This window comes from Pistacia vera, unplaced genomic scaffold (assembly GCF_008641045.1).
Source record: "Pistacia vera cultivar Batoury unplaced genomic scaffold, PisVer_v2 Contig446, whole genome shotgun sequence".
Classification (NCBI taxonomy): domain Eukaryota; kingdom Viridiplantae; phylum Streptophyta; class Magnoliopsida; order Sapindales; family Anacardiaceae; genus Pistacia; species Pistacia vera.
The window spans coordinates 430302-452660 of NW_022196275.1; the positions used below are offsets into that span (position 1 = coordinate 430302).

At 34.9% G+C, this 22359-nt stretch overlaps 3 protein-coding genes across 7 annotated transcripts; 1 reads left to right on the plus strand and 2 right to left on the minus strand.

Annotated features, from left to right (window-relative positions):
- Positions 1-67: 67 nt before the first annotated feature.
- On the plus strand, positions 68-14419 carry LOC116144473 (SWI/SNF-related matrix-associated actin-dependent regulator of chromatin subfamily A-like protein 1). 2 transcript variants are annotated; one of them, XM_031429911.1, is made up of 24 exons: positions 68-419; positions 621-684; positions 864-955; positions 1046-1101; positions 1238-1313; positions 1405-1471; positions 1551-1617; positions 1743-1809; positions 2038-2121; positions 2203-2244; positions 2417-2572; positions 2792-2869; positions 3189-3257; positions 3363-3428; positions 3519-3647; positions 4098-4154; positions 4630-4719; positions 4949-5014; positions 5648-5716; positions 5792-5896; positions 6011-6136; positions 6276-6334; positions 6437-6473; positions 6652-6870. In XM_031429911.1, the coding sequence occupies exons 1-24, from the start codon at positions 189-191 to the stop codon at positions 6802-6804; spliced, it is 2106 nt and encodes a 701-aa protein (XP_031285771.1). In that variant the 5' UTR covers positions 68-188; the 3' UTR covers positions 6805-6870. The 2 variants fall into 2 exon arrangements, with proteins under 2 accessions (XP_031285771.1, XP_031285770.1); XM_031429910.1 differs by lacking the exons at positions 864-955; positions 1046-1101; positions 1238-1313; ... (17 more) ...; positions 6437-6473; positions 6652-6870 and adding exons at positions 8324-8415; positions 8506-8561; positions 8698-8773; ... (17 more) ...; positions 13897-13933; positions 14112-14419 and having other exon boundaries at positions 71-419.
- A 306-nt stretch (positions 14420-14725) lies between these two features.
- Positions 14726-15811, minus strand: LOC116144474 (diacylglycerol O-acyltransferase 3). Its single transcript, XM_031429912.1, has 2 exons — positions 15497-15811; positions 14726-15383 (listed from the first exon to the last, which is right to left on the minus strand). Exons 1-2 carry the CDS (start codon positions 15728-15730, stop codon positions 14829-14831), a joined length of 789 nt encoding a protein of 262 aa, XP_031285772.1. The 5' UTR covers positions 15731-15811; the 3' UTR covers positions 14726-14828.
- Positions 15812-16458: 647 nt separating this feature from the next.
- On the minus strand, positions 16459-21987 carry LOC116144502 (protein CHUP1, chloroplastic). 4 transcript variants are annotated; one of them, XM_031429944.1, is made up of 8 exons: positions 21867-21987; positions 18997-19682; positions 18382-18795; positions 18169-18300; positions 17299-17480; positions 17087-17198; positions 16668-16811; positions 16459-16589 (listed from the first exon to the last, which is right to left on the minus strand). In XM_031429944.1, exons 2-8 carry the CDS (start codon positions 19555-19557, stop codon positions 16479-16481), a joined length of 1656 nt encoding a protein of 551 aa, XP_031285804.1. In that variant the 5' UTR covers positions 19558-19682; positions 21867-21987; the 3' UTR covers positions 16459-16478. The 4 variants fall into 4 exon arrangements, with proteins under 4 accessions (XP_031285804.1, XP_031285803.1, XP_031285806.1 ...); XM_031429943.1 differs by lacking the exon at positions 21867-21987 and adding an exon at positions 21728-21774; XM_031429946.1 differs by lacking the exon at positions 21867-21987 and adding an exon at positions 19857-19873.
- Between the last annotated feature and the right edge of the window lie 372 nt (positions 21988-22359).

A 22359-nucleotide genomic window follows, 5' to 3' on the forward strand; every position in this document is an offset into this window, starting at 1 on the left:
CGCACACAGAGGGGTCTAAAAAGTGTCAAATAGAAAAGTAGTAGTGGAAACACTGTTTATTTTAGTTATATTTCATTCTCGTCTCAAAAATTGGAAATAGTGGCAGACTGGCAGCAGACCAACTCTAACTGTGTTCTCCAATTTAAAAGCAGAGAGCCCAGTTAGAGCGGGAGTGGACAGCTGAGAAAATGGAAGTGGACGACTGGGACTTAACCGCTGAAGAATTGGATTCTCTTGAAAGAGACGCTCTTCAACAGATTGCTCAACGCGATAACTCTTCTTCTACTTCTCTTAACAGTAATAATCAAAACCCACAAACAACACATCCTCTACATTCTCATCCTTCTTTTTCTTTTACCAATAATCAGCCTTCTATAACTTCTACCAATAAACCCATCTCTGATTCTCGTTCTAACAAGGTAAAGTTCTCTCCTTTTCTTCATTGCTTTTTCAAGATTGTATTTTTCTTTATCTAGGGTTCCTTGTTCTTTTGTTTCTTTATGTTCTTCATAATCATAAACATTATAGAACACGCCTTTGTATTGGGGTAGTTTATACATTTGGCTTTTTTCTTTCTAAATGTGAGATATGTCCTAATTTTTCTTTATGTTGTAATTCAGTTAGAAGCTTTGCCTCCGGGGTCCAGAGTATTACCCACATCAGTTGCACCGAGTGTGAACTCTGGTTGGTTACTTCCTATTTTACTAACTCTCTTACTTTATATTGTTCTTCATAGTGCTCCATGTATAGCTATGAATAAGGACTTGATAGTTACTTTGTTCATTTCGTGATAATCATTGTGCTGGCTTATGGCTAACTATTGGCTCCTGTTGGCATGTTTTATTGGATTTGTGTCCAATAAGGTGAATTCTCAAAGGAACAACTACCGAAATTATCTGTCAAATTACTGCTTCATGCCAGCGGGAATGTTGCTGCAAAGTTTCCATATGACCCAGTATACTTTCAATCCACTTGCATAATTATCATATGCATTGTGTTTGTGAGTCTAATTTTGATCGTGCACTGTGCTTTATTTTGACTCCAGGTACTAGTAGGTGCTTTCCGTAAGATCCCTAAAGCCACATGGAATGCTAAAGAGAGGTATATTTCCCTCATTCTCTCAATATATCTATTATTTTTCATGCATCTATGGAATCATGGTTCTGCATTTTTCACAGTTGCTGGAACTTTCAGGAGACTTGAATTTTAGCTTGATATATTTCCATTGAACATGCAGAATTTGGATGTTTCCAATATCTTCTTTGTCATCAGCTGAGACAATTCTGAGTGAAATATCTGGTTATAAAGTTGAGGTAGTAATTGTGCATTTTATTTCTTATGATTGTTTATATAGTCACCAACTGTGTCTTCTGAAACTTAAGTTTTCATTATATTGTATTCCAGGTAGAGAACTTAGATTCCTTGGTTCGACGTGCTATTGCTGCTGCCTCAGTCACTTCTGATCTTCAAGGTAAATGCTAATTCATATACAGTTGATTTCTATGTTGCTTCTGAGAAATTCTTATTTATTTTGCCCCTTTTCACAATAGAAAAATATGACCAGATACCTAGCCATATTGAATCAAAGCTTCTGCCCTTTCAGCGGGATGGTGTTAGGTATGCTGTAATTTTGCAGATAAACATTATAGTTACTTGTAAATATTAGAATTCTTAAGTTCCTTAGTTCGTTTTTTTTTAATCCTATTGCGGAACTCTATAAGAATCTTTATTTTTGTTTCCAGGTTTGCATTGAAGCATGGGGGCCGTGTTCTCCTAGCTGATGAAATGGGATTAGGAAAGACCATACAGGCAAATTGCATTTTTGTTTGATCTACGTCAATTCTTTTGATGGCTTATGGTTGAAGCTTCATGGCTTTATATCTGAAGCCTCCTTTACTAGCTTTGTTTAAGATTACTTGATTACCTCCAAAAAACTATGTTGGTCTATATTCGTTTATAGTTTAATAAATGGTAATAGTATATTATTCTTCTGATTTTGTTTTAAACATGCATCTCAAATTTTATGGTTTTTTGCAGGCTATTGCCATAGCTACATGTGTTCGTGATTTTTGGCCTGTTCTTATACTTGCTCCATCTTCATTACGTTTGCATTGGGCTTCAGTGAGTGCTGTATCATCTCTAGATTTTGGTTTTTAACAAGGTTTCTTTACCCTAAATGCAGACATTCATTTTCTGTTGCAGATGATTCAACAATGGCTGGATGTCCCATCATCAGATATAGTTGTATGTAATTTGTAGTCCCTTTCTGATGTCTTTCTTGTTAGTTTTCCTAATGTATTTGTAGCTCGAATTTTAGCAAATTCTCATCACTCTTATTCTTTTTCCTCTAGGAGCTAGATTTTTTATTCTGTTGATCTGATTTGTTATGTTATTTCTTTACAAGTAATGTTTTTAGGTTGTTTTATCTCAATTGGGTGGTTCAAATAGAAGTGGTTTCACTATTGTATCCTCAAGCACCAAGAGCACTGTTCATCTTGATGGCTTATTTAATATCATCTCCTATGATGTGGTTCCTAAGTTGCAGAATGTACTAATTGCAACTGATTTTAAGGTGAGTATAATCAATTGTTTTGATTTTTGCGTTACTTTTTAATTATTTTCCCATCATTAGAGAGGCATTGCCAATAGAATTGGGGTGAAATTGATGAATGGGTGACATCTTTCTAGATTTTATCTGATTGGACCTAGTCGTATCTTGCTTGTATGTGTGACTTGGCTGGATCCATGTATGGACCGTATATTCTCCTAATATTGAGATATTTTGGTTCAGGTTGTGATTGCGGACGAGTCACATTTCCTAAAAAATGCTCAAGCAAAGAGGACAACAGCTGCCCTTCCGATTATAAAGGTCTTCTTTCATGATGATTTGTGATTAGATGCTTGTGTCTACTTTGTGACAATTCATTTGAAAGCTCAATACCTTTTATTAAATGTCAACCTTTCTGTTTTCAAAGTTTAAGTAATAGAATTAGATAGGCTTAATAACATAAAAACATATAAGCAAATAAAAATATCAGGCTATGGCATACTAAAACTTTCAATGTACTACATATTTAATTTTACTCTTTAATTGTTATCTGGTCAATAATTCAATGGAGAGTAAATAGTGGAAGAGCTCATGATCTCTCTCTCTTTTGCTTGCTCTCATAGACTGTTTACAATTACAGAAAGCTCAATATGCAATACTGCTTAGTGGAACTCCTGCTTTGTCCCGACCAATTGAACTATTCAAGCAGGTAAGTCTTAATGCTTAGTTGGAAATCATAGCTTCTTGCTTCTTAAACTATTTAAGAGTTGCATCTAAATAATTTTTTTTTTGGGAAATTGTGCACTCTTGACAGCTAGAAGCCTTGTATCCTGATGTATATAAAAATGTTCATGAGTATGGTAACCGATATTGCAAGGGTGTAAGTCATTTCTTTTTTGTTGGAAAGAACCTGCTTTATCTTTTCTACTGTTGGGCTGCCATGTCCATTTAATAACGTTGTTGTTTCCAGGGAATATTTGGAATGTATCAAGGCGCTAGTAACCATGAAGAATTGCACAATTTGATGAAGGCGACTGTGATGATTCGCAGACTTAAAAAAGATGTCCTTTCTGAGCTACCTGTAAAGCGTAGGCAGCAGGTAGATAGATATTATATTTATTTCTTGTTTAATTATTGAGCAATAGAAAGATAGTATAGTATGAAACTAAAGTTACTAACTTACAATCATGACTTGGTTTGAGATGCAACAAATTGGTTTCAATAAGGAAATCAGCTCATTGAAATATTTTATCTGGTGGGGGCTTGTATCAATGATATTGGCATTTGAAAACTGTTTGTGACATATCTGTGGCTTGGAGAACTCAAGTCAGAGAACGTTTCTTGAACTGTAATTTCATTAATTTATTAGGTCTTAATATCCATCCCAACTCTTGAGTAATAGTAAACAAGTATCAATTTGACAGTACACAGAAAATCTGAGTTAAAACTTTTACAAGGTACAAATTTTGTATAATATACATATATTAATCGTAAATAAGGATTTGGTTTTAATCATTATATTTTTAACAATTGGAATGTCAATTTACAGGTCTTCCTGGATTTGGCTGAGAAGGATATGAAACCAATAAATGCCTTATTTCGTGAGGTAAATCAACAACATTATAGTCTATTTTTTTATTGAATGTCCCTGGGTGAAGTCAATTATAATGTTGTTAGAAAATTGAGAGATAATCAACTGTTGTCCAATTTATTATGCTGTTTTACCTAGCAATTGGTCCTAATAAATTCTCATTTTCTCAAGGGTTTTGTTTATATGTGGGATTTAGCTATAGTGGAAAACATAGTATTTTTCATGTGAATGATTTTGCCATCATATCTGGTGTTCTTTTTCTAGACTAGTCTTGCTATCTTTATAGTCAAAGTGTCCATGGTTTAAATTAAAAACATGTAGGTTCTTTTCAGAAATTTCACTGAAAGACAAAGACAAAAAAATAAAAAAATAAAAAAATAAAAAATAAAAAAATAAAAAAATAAAAAAATAAAAAAATAAAAAATAAAAAAATAAAAATAAAATTGAAGGGTAAAAGAATTATGGCTAAAGTTACTCTTTTGTTTTGTAGTTGGAGGTGATAAAGGGCAAAATTAAGGCCTGCAAATCAGAAGGGGAGATTCAAACACTCAAGTTTTCTGAGAAGAATCTGATCAATAAGGTATTTGTTTTATTGACCAAATTATGTTTAATTGGGTTTTGCCGTCAGCCAACATGATCTCTTTTAGATGCAGTGGAGTAGGCCATATTTTGTTGCCCTTGTGTGACTTCAAAATTTCAGGCATCTATGCTTTTACCTTTCTTGTCACTTTATACCAGATCTCTTAGCTTAAACTTCTTACCCATTCCCTCTTTTTTTCTGCTCTTTGTAACTCTATACTGTATTTCAGATATACACTGATTCTGCTGAAGCCAAGATCCCAGCAGTACTAGATTATCTGGAAACCATCATCGAGGTATTTAGTTTCCACTCTTATCACTTTACCTTCTTCATTCCTTTCAGTGCATAATATAGATCAATGTAAAAAAGCAGATTTAAGCTACGAAGGTTGTGTAATAAAAAATAAGATCAGATTCTAGTGATGAGCATAATTTGCGCTCCTTCCTGGATTCAGTTTTTAATGCTACTTTTGGGCGGGCAAAGTTTGAGAAGTTAAAGTGTCTTATATCAAAAAAATTGACTTTTGCAATAGTAGATGTAGAGTTAATTTACAGAAAAAGTGTTATAGACTTGATGCTCTTTTGCTGCATGCGCTGGTTTGTCTTATTTGGTTCCTTTTGGGATTCCAGATTGACATTTGTGTGTCAACTTGCATGAAGTTTAACTTGAGCTTCATCTGATAGCATATTTACATATTCAAGTCAGTGACCCCCCATTACTTTACATATGAGTAAAAAGTCAATCTGATTTGTTATCCATCGTATTGAGTTACCTGTTTTGCTTTTAACTCCTGACATGTTTGCTATATGTTTTTTTTGAGTGGCCTTCTCAGTTTTCTACATGCACTTTGCTTTTGTTACTTCTCTTGTCAATTTATTTTGCATATTGTATTTTCATTTTTAACATTCTAATATGATTATTATTGCAGGCTGGCTGCAAGTTTCTAATATTTGCACACCATCTGTCTATGCTTGATTCAATACACAATTTTCTTCTTGTAAGACCCCTTTGATTCTTTTGAAATTTCTCAAGATAGATCTATCCTTGTAACATTGTCCTAACAACTTTACAGAAGAAGAAAGTTCGTTGCATTCGGATTGATGGAAGTACCCCTGCTGCCTCTAGGCTAGCTTTGGTTACTGATTTCCAGGATAAAGATGATATCAAAGCAGCAGTAGTATGACAATGATTTATTTCTCATTGTTCTTCTGTTTTAAATTGGAAGTTTATAACTTTGTTGAAACAATTGTGATGAGGTTCATTTTTGCTATTTTCGAATGTAATTATGCAGCTATCGATCAAAGCCGGAGGCGTGGGGTTGACTTTAACGGCTGCAAGCACTGTTATATTTGCAGAGTTGTCATGGACCCCGGGTGACCTGATTCAAGCTGAAGATCGTGCTCATAGGATTGGCCAGGTAATCACAAGCGACAATGGCTATTGGTTTATGCTCATGTTGGTAAACGATGTTATATGTTTCTATTTCTCATTATTCTATACTTGTTGCTAGTGAAAAGCTGCGTTTAATTCTTTGACAAGTGTAGTTATGTTTTTAGGTTTCTTCAGTAAATATATACTACTTGCTGGCAAATGACACAGTTGATGACATTATTTGGTATGTTCCACGTGCTATCATTTTTGTCTAACAGAGTATAATGTAGGCATTGATTTTGATGTTGATTATGATCCCTAATCATCCATTATTGTATCTATGCAGGGATGTTGTACAGAGCAAGTTGGAAAATTTGGGACAGGTAAATCTCTTGCCAGGGAATGCTAATCTTTGTTTATGAGAAAGAAAAGTAGAAAAACAGATGAATACATGATAGTTATACAAGGCTTCTCCATGATTTGCATTTAAAAGTTAGTAGGGTCATGGTTTATTTATATTGCTTTAGCTAGATGAATGATTTTAAATTACTGAACAATCAGATGCTTGATGGCCATGAGAATGTATTGGAAGTTTCTGCCAGCCAATTGAAGAGCAGCCCTTCAAAGCAGAAAACACTAGACTCTTTCTTGAAGCGCTGTAACAGTGTGGGTGACTCTGAACATGAGTCGAAGCCTAAATATCAAAGGCACTGAACCCCCACAATCTACAAAATGACATCTATAGCTGCGCATGTACAGGAATATTTAAATTTTGTCTTCTTGATATGCAGCTCCTGATCTCTCTCTCTTTTGCTTGCTTCATAGACTGTTTACAATTACAGAAAGCTCAATATGCAATACTGCTTAGTGGAACTCCTGCTTTGTCCGACCAATTGAACTATTCAAGCAGGTAAGTCTTAATGCTTAGTTGGAAATCATAGTTCTTGCTTCTTAAACTATTTAAGAGTTGCATTAAATAATTTTTTTGGGAAATTGTGCACTCTTGACAGCTAGAAGCCTTGTATCCTGATGATATAAAAATGTTCATGAGTATGGTAACCGATATTGCAAGGGTGTAAGTTATTTTTTTTTGTTGGAAAGAACCTGCTTTATCTTTTCTACTGTTGGGCTGCCATGTCCATTTAATAACGTTGTTGTTTCCAGGGAATATTTGGAATGTATCAAGGCGCTAGTAACATGAAGAATTGCACAATTTGATGAAGGCGACAGTGATGATTCGCAGACTTAAAAAAGATGTCCTTTCTGAGCTACCTGTAAAGGTAGGCAGCAGGTAGATATTATATTTGTTTCTTGTTAATTATTGAGCAATAGAAAGATAGTATAGTATGAAACTAAAGTTACTAACTTACAATCATGACTTGGTTTGAGATGCAACAAATTGGTTTCAATAAGGAAATCAGCTCATTGAAATATTTTATCTGGTGGGGCTTGTATCGAGATGTGGCATTTGAAAACTGTTTGTGACATATCTGTGGCTTGGAGAACTCAAGTCAGAGAACGTTTCTTGAACTGTAATTCATTAATTTATTAGGTCTTAATATCCATCCCAACTCTTGAGTAATAGTAAACAAGTATCAATTTGACAGTACACAGAAAATCTGAGTTAAAACTTTACAAGGTACAAATTTTGTATAATATACATATATTAATCGTAAATAAGGATTTGGTTTTAATCATTATATTTTTAACAATTGGAATGTCAATTTCAGGTCTTCCTGGATTTGGCTGAGAAGGATATGAAACCAATAATGCCTTATTTCGTGAGGTAAATCAACTACATTATAGTCTATTTTTTTATTGAATGTCCCTGGGTAAGTCAATTATAATGTTGTTAGAAAATTGAGAGATAATCAACTGTTGTCCAATCTATTATGCTGTTTTACCTAGCAATTGGTCCTAATAAATCTCATTTTCTCAAGGGTTTTGTTTATATGTGGGATTTAGCTATAGTGGAAAACATAGTATTTTCATGTGATGATTTTGCATCATATCTGGTGTTTCTCCCACATCAGTTGCACCGAGTGTGAACTCTGGTTGGTTACTTCCTATTTTACTAACTCTCTTACTTTATATTGTTCTTCATAGTGCTCCATGTATAGCTATGAATAAGGACTTGATAGTTGCTTTGTTCATTTCGTGATAATCATTGTGCTGGCTTATGGCTAACTATTGGCTCCTGTTGGCATGTTTTATTGGATTTGTGTCCAATAAGGTGAATTCTCAAAGGAACAACCACCGAAATTATCTGTCAAATTACTGCTTCATGCCAGCGGGAATGTTGCTGCAAAGTTTCCATATGACCCAGTATACTTTCAATCCACTTGCATAATTATCATATGCATTGTGTTTGTGAGTCTAATTTTGATCGTGCACTGTGCTTTATTTTGACTCCAGGTACTAGTAGGTGCTTTCCGTAAGATCCCTAAAGCCACATGGAATGCTAAAGAGAGGTATATTTCCCTCATTCTCTCAATATATCTATTATTTTTCATGCATCTATGGAATCATGGTTCTGCATTTTTCACAGTTGCTGGAACTTTCAGGAGACTTGAATTTTAGCTTGATATATTTCCATTGAACATGCAGAATTTGGATGTTTCCAATATCTTCTTTGTCATCAGCTGAGACAATTCTGAGTGAAATATCTGGTTATAAAGTTGAGGTAGTAATTGTGCATTTTATTTCTTATGATTGTTTATATAGTCACCAACTGTGTCTTCTGAAACTTAAGTTTTCATTATATTGTATTCCAGGTAGAGAACTTAGATTCCTTGGTTCGACGTGCTATTGCTGCTGCCTCAGTCACTTCTGATCTTCAAGGTAAATGCTAATTCATATACAGTTGATTTCTATGTTGCTTCTGAGAAATTCTTATTTATTTTGCCCCTTTTCACAATAGAAAAATATGACCAGATACCTAGCCATATTGAATCAAAGCTTCTGCCCTTTCAGCGGGATGGTGTTAGGTATGCTGTAATTTTGCAGATAAACATTATAGTTACTTGTAAATATTAGAATTCTTAAGTTCCTTAGTTCGTTTTTTTTTAATCCTATTGCGGAACTCTATAAGAATCTTTATTTTTGTTTCCAGGTTTGCATTGAAGCATGGGGGCCGTGTTCTCCTAGCTGATGAAATGGGATTAGGAAAGACCATACAGGCAAATTGCATTTTTGTTTGATCTACGTCAATTCTTTTGATGGCTTATGGTTGAAGCTTCATGGCTTTATATCTGAAGCCTCCTTTACTAGCTTTGTTTAAGATTACTTGATTACCTCCAAAAAACTATGTTGGTCTATATTCGTTTATAGTTTAATAAATGGTAATAGTATATTATTCTTCTGATTTTGTTTTAAACATGCATCTCAAATTTTATGGTTTTTTGCAGGCTATTGCCATAGCTACATGTGTTCGTGATTTTTGGCCTGTTCTTATACTTGCTCCATCTTCATTACGTTTGCATTGGGCTTCAGTGAGTGCTGTATCATCTCTAGATTTTGGTTTTTAACAAGGTTTCTTTACCCTAAATGCAGACATTCATTTTCTGTTGCAGATGATTCAACAATGGCTGGATGTCCCATCATCAGATATAGTTGTATGTAATTTGTAGTCCCTTTCTGATGTCTTTCTTGTTAGTTTTCCTAATGTATTTGTAGCTCGAATTTTAGCAAATTCTCATCACTCTTATTCTTTTTCCTCTAGGAGCTAGATTTTTTATTCTGTTGATCTGATTTGTTATGTTATTTCTTTACAAGTAATGTTTTTAGGTTGTTTTATCTCAATTGGGTGGTTCAAATAGAAGTGGTTTCACTATTGTATCCTCAAGCACCAAGAGCACTGTTCATCTTGATGGCTTATTTAATATCATCTCCTATGATGTGGTTCCTAAGTTGCAGAATGTACTAATTGCAACTGATTTTAAGGTGAGTATAATCAATTGTTTTGATTTTTGCGTTACTTTTTAATTATTTTCCCATCATTAGAGAGGCATTGCCAATAGAATTGGGGTGAAATTGATGAATGGGTGACATCTTTCTAGATTTTATCTGATTGGACCTAGTCGTATCTTGCTTGTATGTGTGACTTGGCTGGATCCATGTATGGACCGTATATTCTCCTAATATTGAGATATTTTGGTTCAGGTTGTGATTGCGGACGAGTCACATTTCCTAAAAAATGCTCAAGCAAAGAGGACAACAGCTGCCCTTCCGATTATAAAGGTCTTCTTTCATGATGATTTGTGATTAGATGCTTGTGTCTACTTTGTGACAATTCATTTGAAAGCTCAATACCTTTTATTAAATGTCAACCTTTCTGTTTTCAAAGTTTAAGTAATAGAATTAGATAGGCTTAATAACATAAAAACATATAAGCAAATAAAAATATCAGGCTATGGCATACTAAAACTTTCAATGTACTACATATTTAATTTTACTCTTTAATTGTTATCTGGTCAATAATTCAATGGAGAGTAAATAGTGGAAGAGCTCATGATCTCTCTCTCTTTTGCTTGCTCTCATAGACTGTTTACAATTACAGAAAGCTCAATATGCAATACTGCTTAGTGGAACTCCTGCTTTGTCCCGACCAATTGAACTATTCAAGCAGGTAAGTCTTAATGCTTAGTTGGAAATCATAGCTTCTTGCTTCTTAAACTATTTAAGAGTTGCATCTAAATAATTTTTTTTTTGGGAAATTGTGCACTCTTGACAGCTAGAAGCCTTGTATCCTGATGTATATAAAAATGTTCATGAGTATGGTAACCGATATTGCAAGGGTGTAAGTCATTTCTTTTTTGTTGGAAAGAACCTGCTTTATCTTTTCTACTGTTGGGCTGCCATGTCCATTTAATAACGTTGTTGTTTCCAGGGAATATTTGGAATGTATCAAGGCGCTAGTAACCATGAAGAATTGCACAATTTGATGAAGGCGACTGTGATGATTCGCAGACTTAAAAAAGATGTCCTTTCTGAGCTACCTGTAAAGCGTAGGCAGCAGGTAGATAGATATTATATTTATTTCTTGTTTAATTATTGAGCAATAGAAAGATAGTATAGTATGAAACTAAAGTTACTAACTTACAATCATGACTTGGTTTGAGATGCAACAAATTGGTTTCAATAAGGAAATCAGCTCATTGAAATATTTTATCTGGTGGGGGCTTGTATCAATGATATTGGCATTTGAAAACTGTTTGTGACATATCTGTGGCTTGGAGAACTCAAGTCAGAGAACGTTTCTTGAACTGTAATTTCATTAATTTATTAGGTCTTAATATCCATCCCAACTCTTGAGTAATAGTAAACAAGTATCAATTTGACAGTACACAGAAAATCTGAGTTAAAACTTTTACAAGGTACAAATTTTGTATAATATACATATATTAATCGTAAATAAGGATTTGGTTTTAATCATTATATTTTTAACAATTGGAATGTCAATTTACAGGTCTTCCTGGATTTGGCTGAGAAGGATATGAAACCAATAAATGCCTTATTTCGTGAGGTAAATCAACAACATTATAGTCTATTTTTTTATTGAATGTCCCTGGGTGAAGTCAATTATAATGTTGTTAGAAAATTGAGAGATAATCAACTGTTGTCCAATTTATTATGCTGTTTTACCTAGCAATTGGTCCTAATAAATTCTCATTTTCTCAAGGGTTTTGTTTATATGTGGGATTTAGCTATAGTGGAAAACATAGTATTTTTCATGTGAATGATTTTGCCATCATATCTGGTGTTCTTTTTCTAGACTAGTCTTGCTATCTTTATAGTCAAAGTGTCCATGGTTTAAATTAAAAACATGTAGGTTCTTTTCAGAAATTTCACTGAAAGACAAAGACAAAAAAATAAAAAAATAAAAAAATAAAAAATAAAAAAATAAAAAAATAAAAAAATAAAAAAATAAAAAATAAAAAAATAAAAATAAAATTGAAGGGTAAAAGAATTATGGCTAAAGTTACTCTTTTGTTTTGTAGTTGGAGGTGATAAAGGGCAAAATTAAGGCCTGCAAATCAGAAGGGGAGATTCAAACACTCAAGTTTTCTGAGAAGAATCTGATCAATAAGGTATTTGTTTTATTGACCAAATTATGTTTAATTGGGTTTTGCCGTCAGCCAACATGATCTCTTTTAGATGCAGTGGAGTAGGCCATATTTTGTTGCCCTTGTGTGACTTCAAAATTTCAGGCATCTATGCTTTTACCTTTCTTGTCACTTTATACCAGATCTCTTAGCTTAAACTTCTTACCCATTCCCTCTTTTTTTCTGCTCTTTGTAACTCTATACTGTATTTCAGATATACACTGATTCTGCTGAAGCCAAGATCCCAGCAGTACTAGATTATCTGGAAACCATCATCGAGGTATTTAGTTTCCACTCTTATCACTTTACCTTCTTCATTCCTTTCAGTGCATAATATAGATCAATGTAAAAAAGCAGATTTAAGCTACGAAGGTTGTGTAATAAAAAATAAGATCAGATTCTAGTGATGAGCATAATTTGCGCTCCTTCCTGGATTCAGTTTTTAATGCTACTTTTGGGCGGGCAAAGTTTGAGAAGTTAAAGTGTCTTATATCAAAAAAATTGACTTTTGCAATAGTAGATGTAGAGTTAATTTACAGAAAAAGTGTTATAGACTTGATGCTCTTTTGCTGCATGCGCTGGTTTGTCTTATTTGGTTCCTTTTGGGATTCCAGATTGACATTTGTGTGTCAACTTGCATGAAGTTTAACTTGAGCTTCATCTGATAGCATATTTACATATTCAAGTCAGTGACCCCCCATTACTTTACATATGAGTAAAAAGTCAATCTGATTTGTTATCCATCGTATTGAGTTACCTGTTTTGCTTTTAACTCCTGACATGTTTGCTATATGTTTTTTTTGAGTGGCCTTCTCAGTTTTCTACATGCACTTTGCTTTTGTTACTTCTCTTGTCAATTTATTTTGCATATTGTATTTTCATTTTTAACATTCTAATATGATTATTATTGCAGGCTGGCTGCAAGTTTCTAATATTTGCACACCATCTGTCTATGCTTGATTCAATACACAATTTTCTTCTTGTAAGACCCCTTTGATTCTTTTGAAATTTCTCAAGATAGATCTATCCTTGTAACATTGTCCTAACAACTTTACAGAAGAAGAAAGTTCGTTGCATTCGGATTGATGGAAGTACCCCTGCTGCCTCTAGGCTAGCTTTGGTTACTGATTTCCAGGATAAAGATGATATCAAAGCAGCAGTAGTATGACAATGATTTATTTCTCATTGTTCTTCTGTTTTAAATTGGAAGTTTATAACTTTGTTGAAACAATTGTGATGAGGTTCATTTTTGCTATTTTCGAATGTAATTATGCAGCTATCGATCAAAGCCGGAGGCGTGGGGTTGACTTTAACGGCTGCAAGCACTGTTATATTTGCAGAGTTGTCATGGACCCCGGGTGACCTGATTCAAGCTGAAGATCGTGCTCATAGGATTGGCCAGGTAATCACAAGCGACAATGGCTATTGGTTTATGCTCATGTTGGTAAACGATGTTATATGTTTCTATTTCTCATTATTCTATACTTGTTGCTAGTGAAAAGCTGCGTTTAATTCTTTGACAAGTGTAGTTATGTTTTTAGGTTTCTTCAGTAAATATATACTACTTGCTGGCAAATGACACAGTTGATGACATTATTTGGTATGTTCCACGTGCTATCATTTTTGTCTAACAGAGTATAATGTAGGCATTGATTTTGATGTTGATTATGATCCCTAATCATCCATTATTGTATCTATGCAGGGATGTTGTACAGAGCAAGTTGGAAAATTTGGGACAGGTAAATCTCTTGCCAGGGAATGCTAATCTTTGTTTATGAGAAAGAAAAGTAGAAAAACAGATGAATACATGATAGTTATACAAGGCTTCTCCATGATTTGCATTTAAAAGTTAGTAGGGTCATGGTTTATTTATATTGCTTTAGCTAGATGAATGATTTTAAATTACTGAACAATCAGATGCTTGATGGCCATGAGAATGTATTGGAAGTTTCTGCCAGCCAATTGAAGAGCAGCCCTGCAAAGCAGAAAACACTAGACTCTTTCTTGAAGCGCTGTAACAGTGTGGGTGACTCTGAACATGAGTCGAAGCCTAAATATCAAAGGCACTGAACCCCCACAATCTACAAAATGACATCTATAGCTGCGCATGTACAGGAATATTTAAATTTTGTCTTCTTGATATGCTAAAAGCACATTGATCAGTACTCCAAACCCCATGAGGAACAATGTGCATTTGTTGTAATATTATAGAATACAGGTTTGTAGTTGTGGGGTCATTGTTTAATGAGTTCCTGGAAATGGAAATTAGTGTATTAGTAGTTGCCAACATGCCCTTTAAGTAGAATAGAATCTCCAATTTCAAGTAGAGATTCTGCCCTCTGCTTGCATTATGCAGTTCTGATGATCAAAAGGCACCTAAATTGGTTATGGCTCCTGGTCGAAGGATAGTCATCATATCGAATGACTTGTATATATTATGATCTGACACTGTTATTGTATCTTGCATCAAATTCTGGAGAGCATATTAATATTGAACTTGAAAAGATGAACAAATACAAGTATGAAACAAATAAAAAGAAAAGTGATTTTGTTATAATTTAATAAAAATGAAATATTGATGTCTAATCTAATACAGCACTGAATCTAGATATGCACATTCAAAATGTCGAAGACTTAACATGCAGGATTCAAACCCAAATATTGGGTATCCTGAGCAAAGAAATCAGTGACAATACCACTCACATCCTCCAATCCGACCCCAATGCAAAGTGGATTGATTGGAGTTTGAGTGTGGTGATCAGAATTGTAGAGCCTGACATTGGGTCCATCTCTGCATTTGCCCATACACTTGCACCCAGCAACAACTCCCTCCTCAGTTCCCATTACTCTTTGAAATTCCCCTAATAACGCTCCACCTCCTAATTTCTTGCATTTGTTGCCCATGCAAACCTCAATCCTCTTTGTCACTGCATCGCTGCAGCAACTTGTCTCATCATTTACCAACCTCCGCTCTACAACAAAACCATTCACTTTGTTTTCTTCACATACTCCACTCTGACTTCTTGCGAGACTCTTCACGTTCATCACCTCCTCCTCACATTCGCTATCACTTGATTCACGTGATATTTCAGCTTTAAGCTTGGCCTTCTCTTGTTTTCTTTTTCTCTTTAATTCTTTCTCCTCTGCTTTTAATTGCTCAAGCTGTTTCAACAAAACCTCTGCTGCTTCCTGCACATGGAATTATATATTCTTTCACACCTCCAAACTATTATTCTGATCTGAATCAATCAAGTCTACAAAACAGGAAAAAAAAAAATAATAATAATAATTAACAGACATACCGTGATCATTTTGCCCCGGACTTGAAGGATCAAATCATTGTTTTGATCAGTGGAAGCAAAACCTAAATCAGAAAAGGTAGAGAGATCCTTGGACAATCCCTTTAACAATTTCAGCTTCTTCTTCAATCCCACCTTTTCTTTCTTCAAACTAACTCCATTTTCATTCCAACGGGAGTGGTGATGGGTATCCATTCCAGCGCCGGATACACATGCAATTTGTGTCAAAGCCTCCATTGCTGAAACTTCTACCGGAAAACAGCTTTAACTTTTGAGGATTGAGAATTCCACCATTGAAGAGAGACAAAGAGACTTTGCTTCTTATAGAATGAAAGAGATGGTGGCGTGTTTAACATATGTGGGTTTCTCTAATTGGACCGCATGCTGCCTCGTGATGGGTTCGAGTTTTCCACACTTTCTCGCATTTCAGACATGCGTTTGAGCTTAATCTGAGACGTCGGATTATTTGGAAGATGACTTAAGGGTTAAAGATTAAGCCAAGTGGTGACACGTAGGATGCCTTGTAAGAAATAGCGTATCCACGTGGCGAATTGGGTAGTGACGCTAAGGTATGGGTTTGAGTGACAGATGGATATTAAAAATAAAAGCATCCTTATTTGACCTGGCCTCCAACTTACAGTCCCCATTTAATTTGAATAATAAATTCTCCATGTGAACTTCAACAGAGATATGGTCTTATATTATTATTTTATATTTAAATTTAATGGACATGAGCAAATGCAAACATAGTGATAGTGATCTACAGATGACCAGTATTATAGAATTTGCCATAGTTTTGTACTGTAATATCATTTCCAGCCTGTGAGTAGATTAGTGTAAAGCCAACAGAAACTTGATTGCATGTACACCCACCCTGAAAAATTTCAACTTCACTCACCTTTTACATATATTTTCTCAAACATCCTCTACAGACACCAAATTAAACCATAAATTTATATGCTTAAACAAACTATTGTTATTCTCATCAGCTTGGTATGCCGGCTAACAGTTGTCGAGATCCTCCTAGGTGTCCTGGAACACGCTGCCTAATCTCTTCAAATGCACACAATGTTTCTGAATCAAGACCTCCTGCAAACTGCACACATAACAATACCACATCACTCTATCATTTACATCCTAATCACATACCCAGAGCAAGAAGCTGGAGGATTACCTGGTGAGCCCTGTATGCAAAATGCACACCCTGAAGCAACAGAGCTTCTTGAGTTGATTCTCTATCTGAATTACGAACAGATTCAAACTCTATTGTTACTCTCTTCATGTACATCTGGGCCAGCTTCATAGAAGCTTGCTTTATCTGCATTAATTGCAACAAATCTTCACTTCACCCCAATTATATTATAGCATGGGATTCAACAATAAGGCCATTAAAAACTTTCAAATATGAGAGATACAACTTGCAAAGCTTTTCCAGTATGAATAATTCACTTGAAAAATGCTTAAAACATTTTAATAGATCACTCAATACAAAAAAAAAGTCATTCAACAAAAAACAAGCTATACATTATCACTTTGCACAAATACAAAAGAGCCAACTCTGAGATCACAATCAAGCCAACAAAAAAAACAAACCTTGCTCACGATTCCTGAATCAAGCATCCAGTCAACTGGAATCTTGCAATCCTGGTAAGAACGCATAACAGAATTTCGCAATTTAATTAGCCTTTGAATGCTCCGTTCCGACCTGGCAGAAGAGATGGAAGACAGACAAGTCAATAATGTTAAATTGACATCGCATACTTCAATATCTAAAGAGAAGTAAGAATTCATAGCATAATCATTACTTGTCAAGTAAGCTAGCCATCTTCTTCAAGGCAGCACCACAAGGAGTATTTATGTCGTCCTTATAGGATGCGATCTCACTCTCCAGCAGCTTAAGTTCTCGATACTCAACAGCAGCTTCTCGCATAGCATCAGCTTTCTTCTCAGGCCACTTGAAATGCTTTAACACAGCCTGCTCATCAGCCTGTGGAAGGCAAGGCATAAAATAAGTATCATCTCTCTAGAAATAAGTTTTGCATGCACAATAGCAACTTCAGAGAAACATAATTCTGCCTTCATGATAATATCTTTGGTCAATATCATGTATTATCATAATCAATCTAACTACTGGAATCTCAAGCATCTTTTTTCCTAAGGAAACTGAGGTGTAATCCACAGTTGTATATACACAATAATCTTGTTGGATTTAGCATTGCAACCATAATAATAATATCCAGGTTTTGATTTTGGAAATTTGAAGATCACTACAGAAAGGCTTAATTTACATGTGAGATATCCATAAAAACCAGAAAAACTAAGAGGAAATTGGATAAATTATGCATAAGTTGCTTTTCAAGTATTCATGACTATTAAGAGCTACAACCCAGTAAGGATCTACATATGAAATGAAATTCTGATAAAATCCAGTGCATATACAACAGCCATGAGTATATCTTCACCCTATAAAAAGAAACAATAAATTTAGTAACTTGAATTTATTTTTCTGAAATATCTAGTTTATGTAAGTAATTTTTGCCTAAAATAAGATTCTGTTAAACAGGAGAGGTGAAGTACCTATAATTGAAAATAATCTTGAAACCCACGACATAGAGTGACCCAGAAACTTAGAAAAAACTGTTTGATCAATATTTGGAAAAGGGTTTAAAAATTACCAGTGATGAAAGTTCAGCATCAAGCCAATCCACAAATTTTAGAACGTCTTCTATATCTGTGTAAGCAGCAGCAAGTACTTTCTGGATAAGACTCTCGATGAAATCACCTTTGGTTTCAATGTCCGCTTTTATCTAAAATATCAACAGTTCAAACATCAAAACAAGGCAGATCAACAGAATCATATCATCCAACATAAAATCTCAAATCCTTACTGCCAACAGATGAGCTGAACGATTTTGAATTTCACCAACTATGCTACTGTGTGCACTATAAACTGCCGGTTTATTATGATTCTGCGGCTCTAATTGTTCTTTCTTCCCCTCTTGTTTTGTTAATGAGTGATAAAGCTGTACAAGTGGAGGAGCCTTTCTGGGGGCAGCTGCTCTGGCTGGGGGTCTAGGTGGTGGTGGCGGTGGTGGAGGTGCTAGCATTGAAGGATGGGTTGGAGCTTTGGTTTCTGCATCCACGGCTTTTGGAACAGAACATTTTGGTCCTGATGGTGGTGGCTTAATACTACTTGTCTCTTTGATTACCTCCTTTCTTACTATTGAGTGTTCCAATTTGTTGGCAATGAGTTTCTGAATGTCCTTGAATTTAGGACTCTGATACTCTCCAGTAGGCTCCCTCTTCATTCAAACATAGAATTTGATATCAGAACTCCAATTACCATGCCAATTTAACACTTCGAAATTACACAAACATATTATGATAAATTTTTGTTCCTTTACAAAATGAATTTTTTTAGAACATAATGAAAAAGAATCTCTTTCTTTCTGGACAGGTATGAACACAAGAGCAAGAAACCAAGACAAATATAATACATTCACCTGTTCACGGCTGCTAAGTGCAACAATCTTAGCTTGAGCAGCAACAAGATCATCAGCAAGCTTATTTTTCTGCTTCTCCAACTCTGCATTCAAGCTCTGTGCTTTATCCAATTCTGTCTTCAAAGCCACAACCTCCGCCCGCAAATCTTTAACCAAATTCTCACTCAAACTTACCTTCTCCTCCAATTCTTTCTTCACTTCATTCACCACACCATCTTCATTATTTTTCCCAGAACAAGCGTCTGTAGAACGCGGCCTTCTCGGCCTAGCAAACTGCTCAACAACAGGGCGGTTCACAGAACGACCCAAGACTTTGACTTCATCAAGTTTTTGAGATCCCAGTGCATCATCTGAAAATTTGGGCCTGTTCAAGACAAGAGACCTCCTGGTCTTTGTAGTGATACCATTGGTCTTTACATCTGGGGACACAGATTCTTGTTTTGGCGACGGAGAATGCCTGGTTTTAGAGTTTGGTCTGAAACGAGATGGGGTTGTAGAATGTGACATGTTGTTGAGTTTTGTTTGCGTTTCTGGTTCTGATGGATGATGCTTCATGTTCATGGGGTTCTTCAGAAACTGGAAGTTATAAAACAAATGACAACTGTAACTGATTTAGGTAAGTTAAAGGGTGAGGTGTGGGAGCCCGTGGGCTTGGGGAGACCGAGTCACTGTTTCTATCTCTGATCCTGAAATAAAATAAACCCAAATATTAACCACAGTAATAAATATTCTGTAAATCAGACAAATTGCAGAAGCTACTGATAATATTACTGGGAATGGGAAGTGGCAACTGATAGTCTTGGATTCTCTGCTCTGCAACAGAGAAAAGCTTAACCATTTAAATAATGTTATTCATTTACCTGAAAAGGATCTTTTACATGTGTTCTGCCTTGAAACAATGACCAAAATTCTTCATCATGTGGGTACATTTTGATGAATACGTGCATAATTTCTGACATGACATTCTTCTTTCTTAAATTTGACTAAGATTTCACCTAATCTTAACTACAATTAATCACCGCAAGATTAAGATGTCCGTTCCACCTATTTCTCCTGTACTATTTTCCATGTGGGGCATTTAGTGAAGTAAATTCCGTGAACATCTATTGCTTCTTTTTGTGCATATATAATGAGATGGGTCCATGACCATGATTTAAAAAAAAAAAAAAAAAAAAAGGATCACAAGCAAACAGTTTGTAGTGGGAATCATTGGAAAATTACGACCAACTGTTTATATACATCAATGGTGACATCTTATCTTATTTTATCTTAAAGTATAAACCCTAATCATGATGATGATGAAGTTAATGTAGATTTCCAGTTTAAGTTGTCTGTCCAAATGGTTGGTTAGAAGTCACGTTAATTCTATTCACTATATTTATACTAAAGCCTATAATGCCATATAGGATAGGTTGGTGCATCTAATCATCCCAATTAAGTTAGTGGGTTAATCCTTTTATCATTAATCTGGAATGTTAGTTTTGAATGTATAATTCAAGTGTTTTAATTACTATTCTAAAGTGTACTGTACTGACAATGTTTAGGTTAGGTACTGATTATTAACTATTTGTAGTCGTGGTTCCAGTTCACCATGCAACCAAGATTCCACTTCTAATTTCTATTATAAGAGGCCATAAACCCATAAAAGAAGAAGAGAAGGGATGGATAAGATTAAGATTGTTACTTACCAAAGCCAAAGCAAACACACAAACATTACCCAGAAAGTATGCATAAAAAGACACAAAAATCAAGTCATTATCATATTTTTAATTTGTTCTACACCTGTAAAAACCAAATTCCCTTTGCGGGTTTCAACCAAAAGTGACACCTTTCAACTTTAACGATAAATCCGATTCTTGATAGTGTCGTAAAGTTAACAGAAATGCAGATGCATGCTAGCTAGATACTTAATTTAAAAAGCTTCTTTTGTAATACAAAGCTATCTAATCTATAAGGTTGCATACAGCTCATCTCATCTGCTGAGATATCATACTACAAGTCACAAGATAAAAGCAGCCATCGGTAGAGTTGTTGATGCAGTAAAAGCAACAGGAAAGAGACTTTCTAAATGGGGTTCTATTTCTATGCATGGGGTTACCCGTGAGTGAAACTTACGCTTAAAACGAATTACACCTAAATGAACACTTGTACATGTGACAAGACAGACACCGCTGAAAACTATAGTTTCATCACCAAATTTTATTTGTAGAATCACATGCCACTCTCTCGCAAGAAAACTTAATTAAGGACCACTTCTTTTATGGCCTCCAATGGTCCATGATGAATCTTGCACTATTGCTTTTTCTCACCTTCATCAATTTGCCCAGATATATAAAGTGTTTTCTGAACAAAAGATCAATATATATATGCTGTATTTCTAACCATATAAAAACGCAGATATGGCAGCTTCGATAAAATCTTAGAATATGGTCAAAGAAAAAGATGATATCCAAGGAAAGAATTTTATTTACTTTAGTCTTAACAGATTTTTACTTGGGGAGAAAGAGAAAGAAGGCCGACAACCGAAGAGTACTTTAATTTGTCAAATTTCTTAATTTGAACAAGTGTTTGTTTGCATTATTTATATTGCACATGCTCCTACACAGACAAGAATTATTGTACGTGCGTCTTCTCATGTTTTATTAGTTGATCATTAATAAACAAGAGCTAGAGAGCAAGTTAAAATTTTCATTACATTTGTTAACTATATATTAAGCTTTATATATGGTACCTGCAAACTGCATGCCTTTATTTCATCATTCTGGTGTGTATCCATGGAACAAGAAAGCTTTATATATAAAGTTGTATAAGATTATTTAACAAGAATCGCTAGCAATATCAATATATAAGAGAGACAGAAAGGTATTTACCTTCAACTTTGAAAACTGGTCTCCAGCTCTGATGGTTTGAATTGATGGTTTTATGTGGTGTATGTTCTCATTATTTTAGAATAACTAGTTGAAGAAGAAGACAAAGGAGGGATAGTGGGGATTTCCTTTGAAGTAATACTACTAGGATAGCTACTGCTTGAATGATAATATATATATATAATATGACGGGTCGGGGTCGGAGTCGGCGTTTCTGTTGGTTAGTTGCTACTTCGCATCATATGTAGTGTCATTTGTTGGGTTGATTGTGATCTCAGACTTGGCTTTTCTCCTAATACCATCCACTTTTCTCTCTTTAATTCACGTGCTTTCATCTCCTCTAAGTCTTAGTTTATAATATTTTGATGGTAAGTTTTGGATTTTCAGAGTCTTATCGTACTCCTGGGTCAATTTTTCCACCAGTAAACAGACATTAACAATGAGAATCTGGTTTATGATTTCAACACCGCCCAGTCCCAGTGATAAATGATGGAAA

Bases quoted from the DNA above. Each gene is read 5' to 3' on its own strand.
- LOC116144473 (XM_031429911.1), top strand. From the start codon at position 189: ATGGAAGTGGACGACTGGGACTTAACCGCTGAAGAATTGGATTCTCTT. The intron at 2,245-2,416 runs GTATGTAATTTG...TAATGTTTTTAG, and splicing joins TCCCATCATCAGATATAGTT to GTTGTTTTATCTCAATTGGG. The intron at 4,720-4,948 runs GTATTTGTTTTA...ACTGTATTTCAG, and splicing joins AGAAGAATCTGATCAATAAG to ATATACACTGATTCTGCTGA.
- LOC116144474 (XM_031429912.1), bottom strand. From the start codon at position 15,730: ATGGAGGCTTTGACACAAATTGCATGTGTATCCGGCGCTGGAATGGAT. The intron at 15,384-15,496 runs GTATGTCTGTTA...TTCCATGTGCAG, and splicing joins TCCGGGGCAAAATGATCACG to GAAGCAGCAGAGGTTTTGTT.
- LOC116144502 (XM_031429944.1), bottom strand. From the start codon at position 19,557: ATGAACATGAAGCATCATCCATCAGAACCAGAAACGCAAACAAAACTC. The intron at 17,481-18,168 runs GTAATTTTTAAA...TGCCTTCCACAG, and splicing joins ATGCTGAACTTTCATCACTG to GCTGATGAGCAGGCTGTGTT. The intron at 16,812-17,086 runs GTTTGTTTTTTT...CAATTAATGCAG, and splicing joins ATTCAGGAATCGTGAGCAAG to ATAAAGCAAGCTTCTATGAA.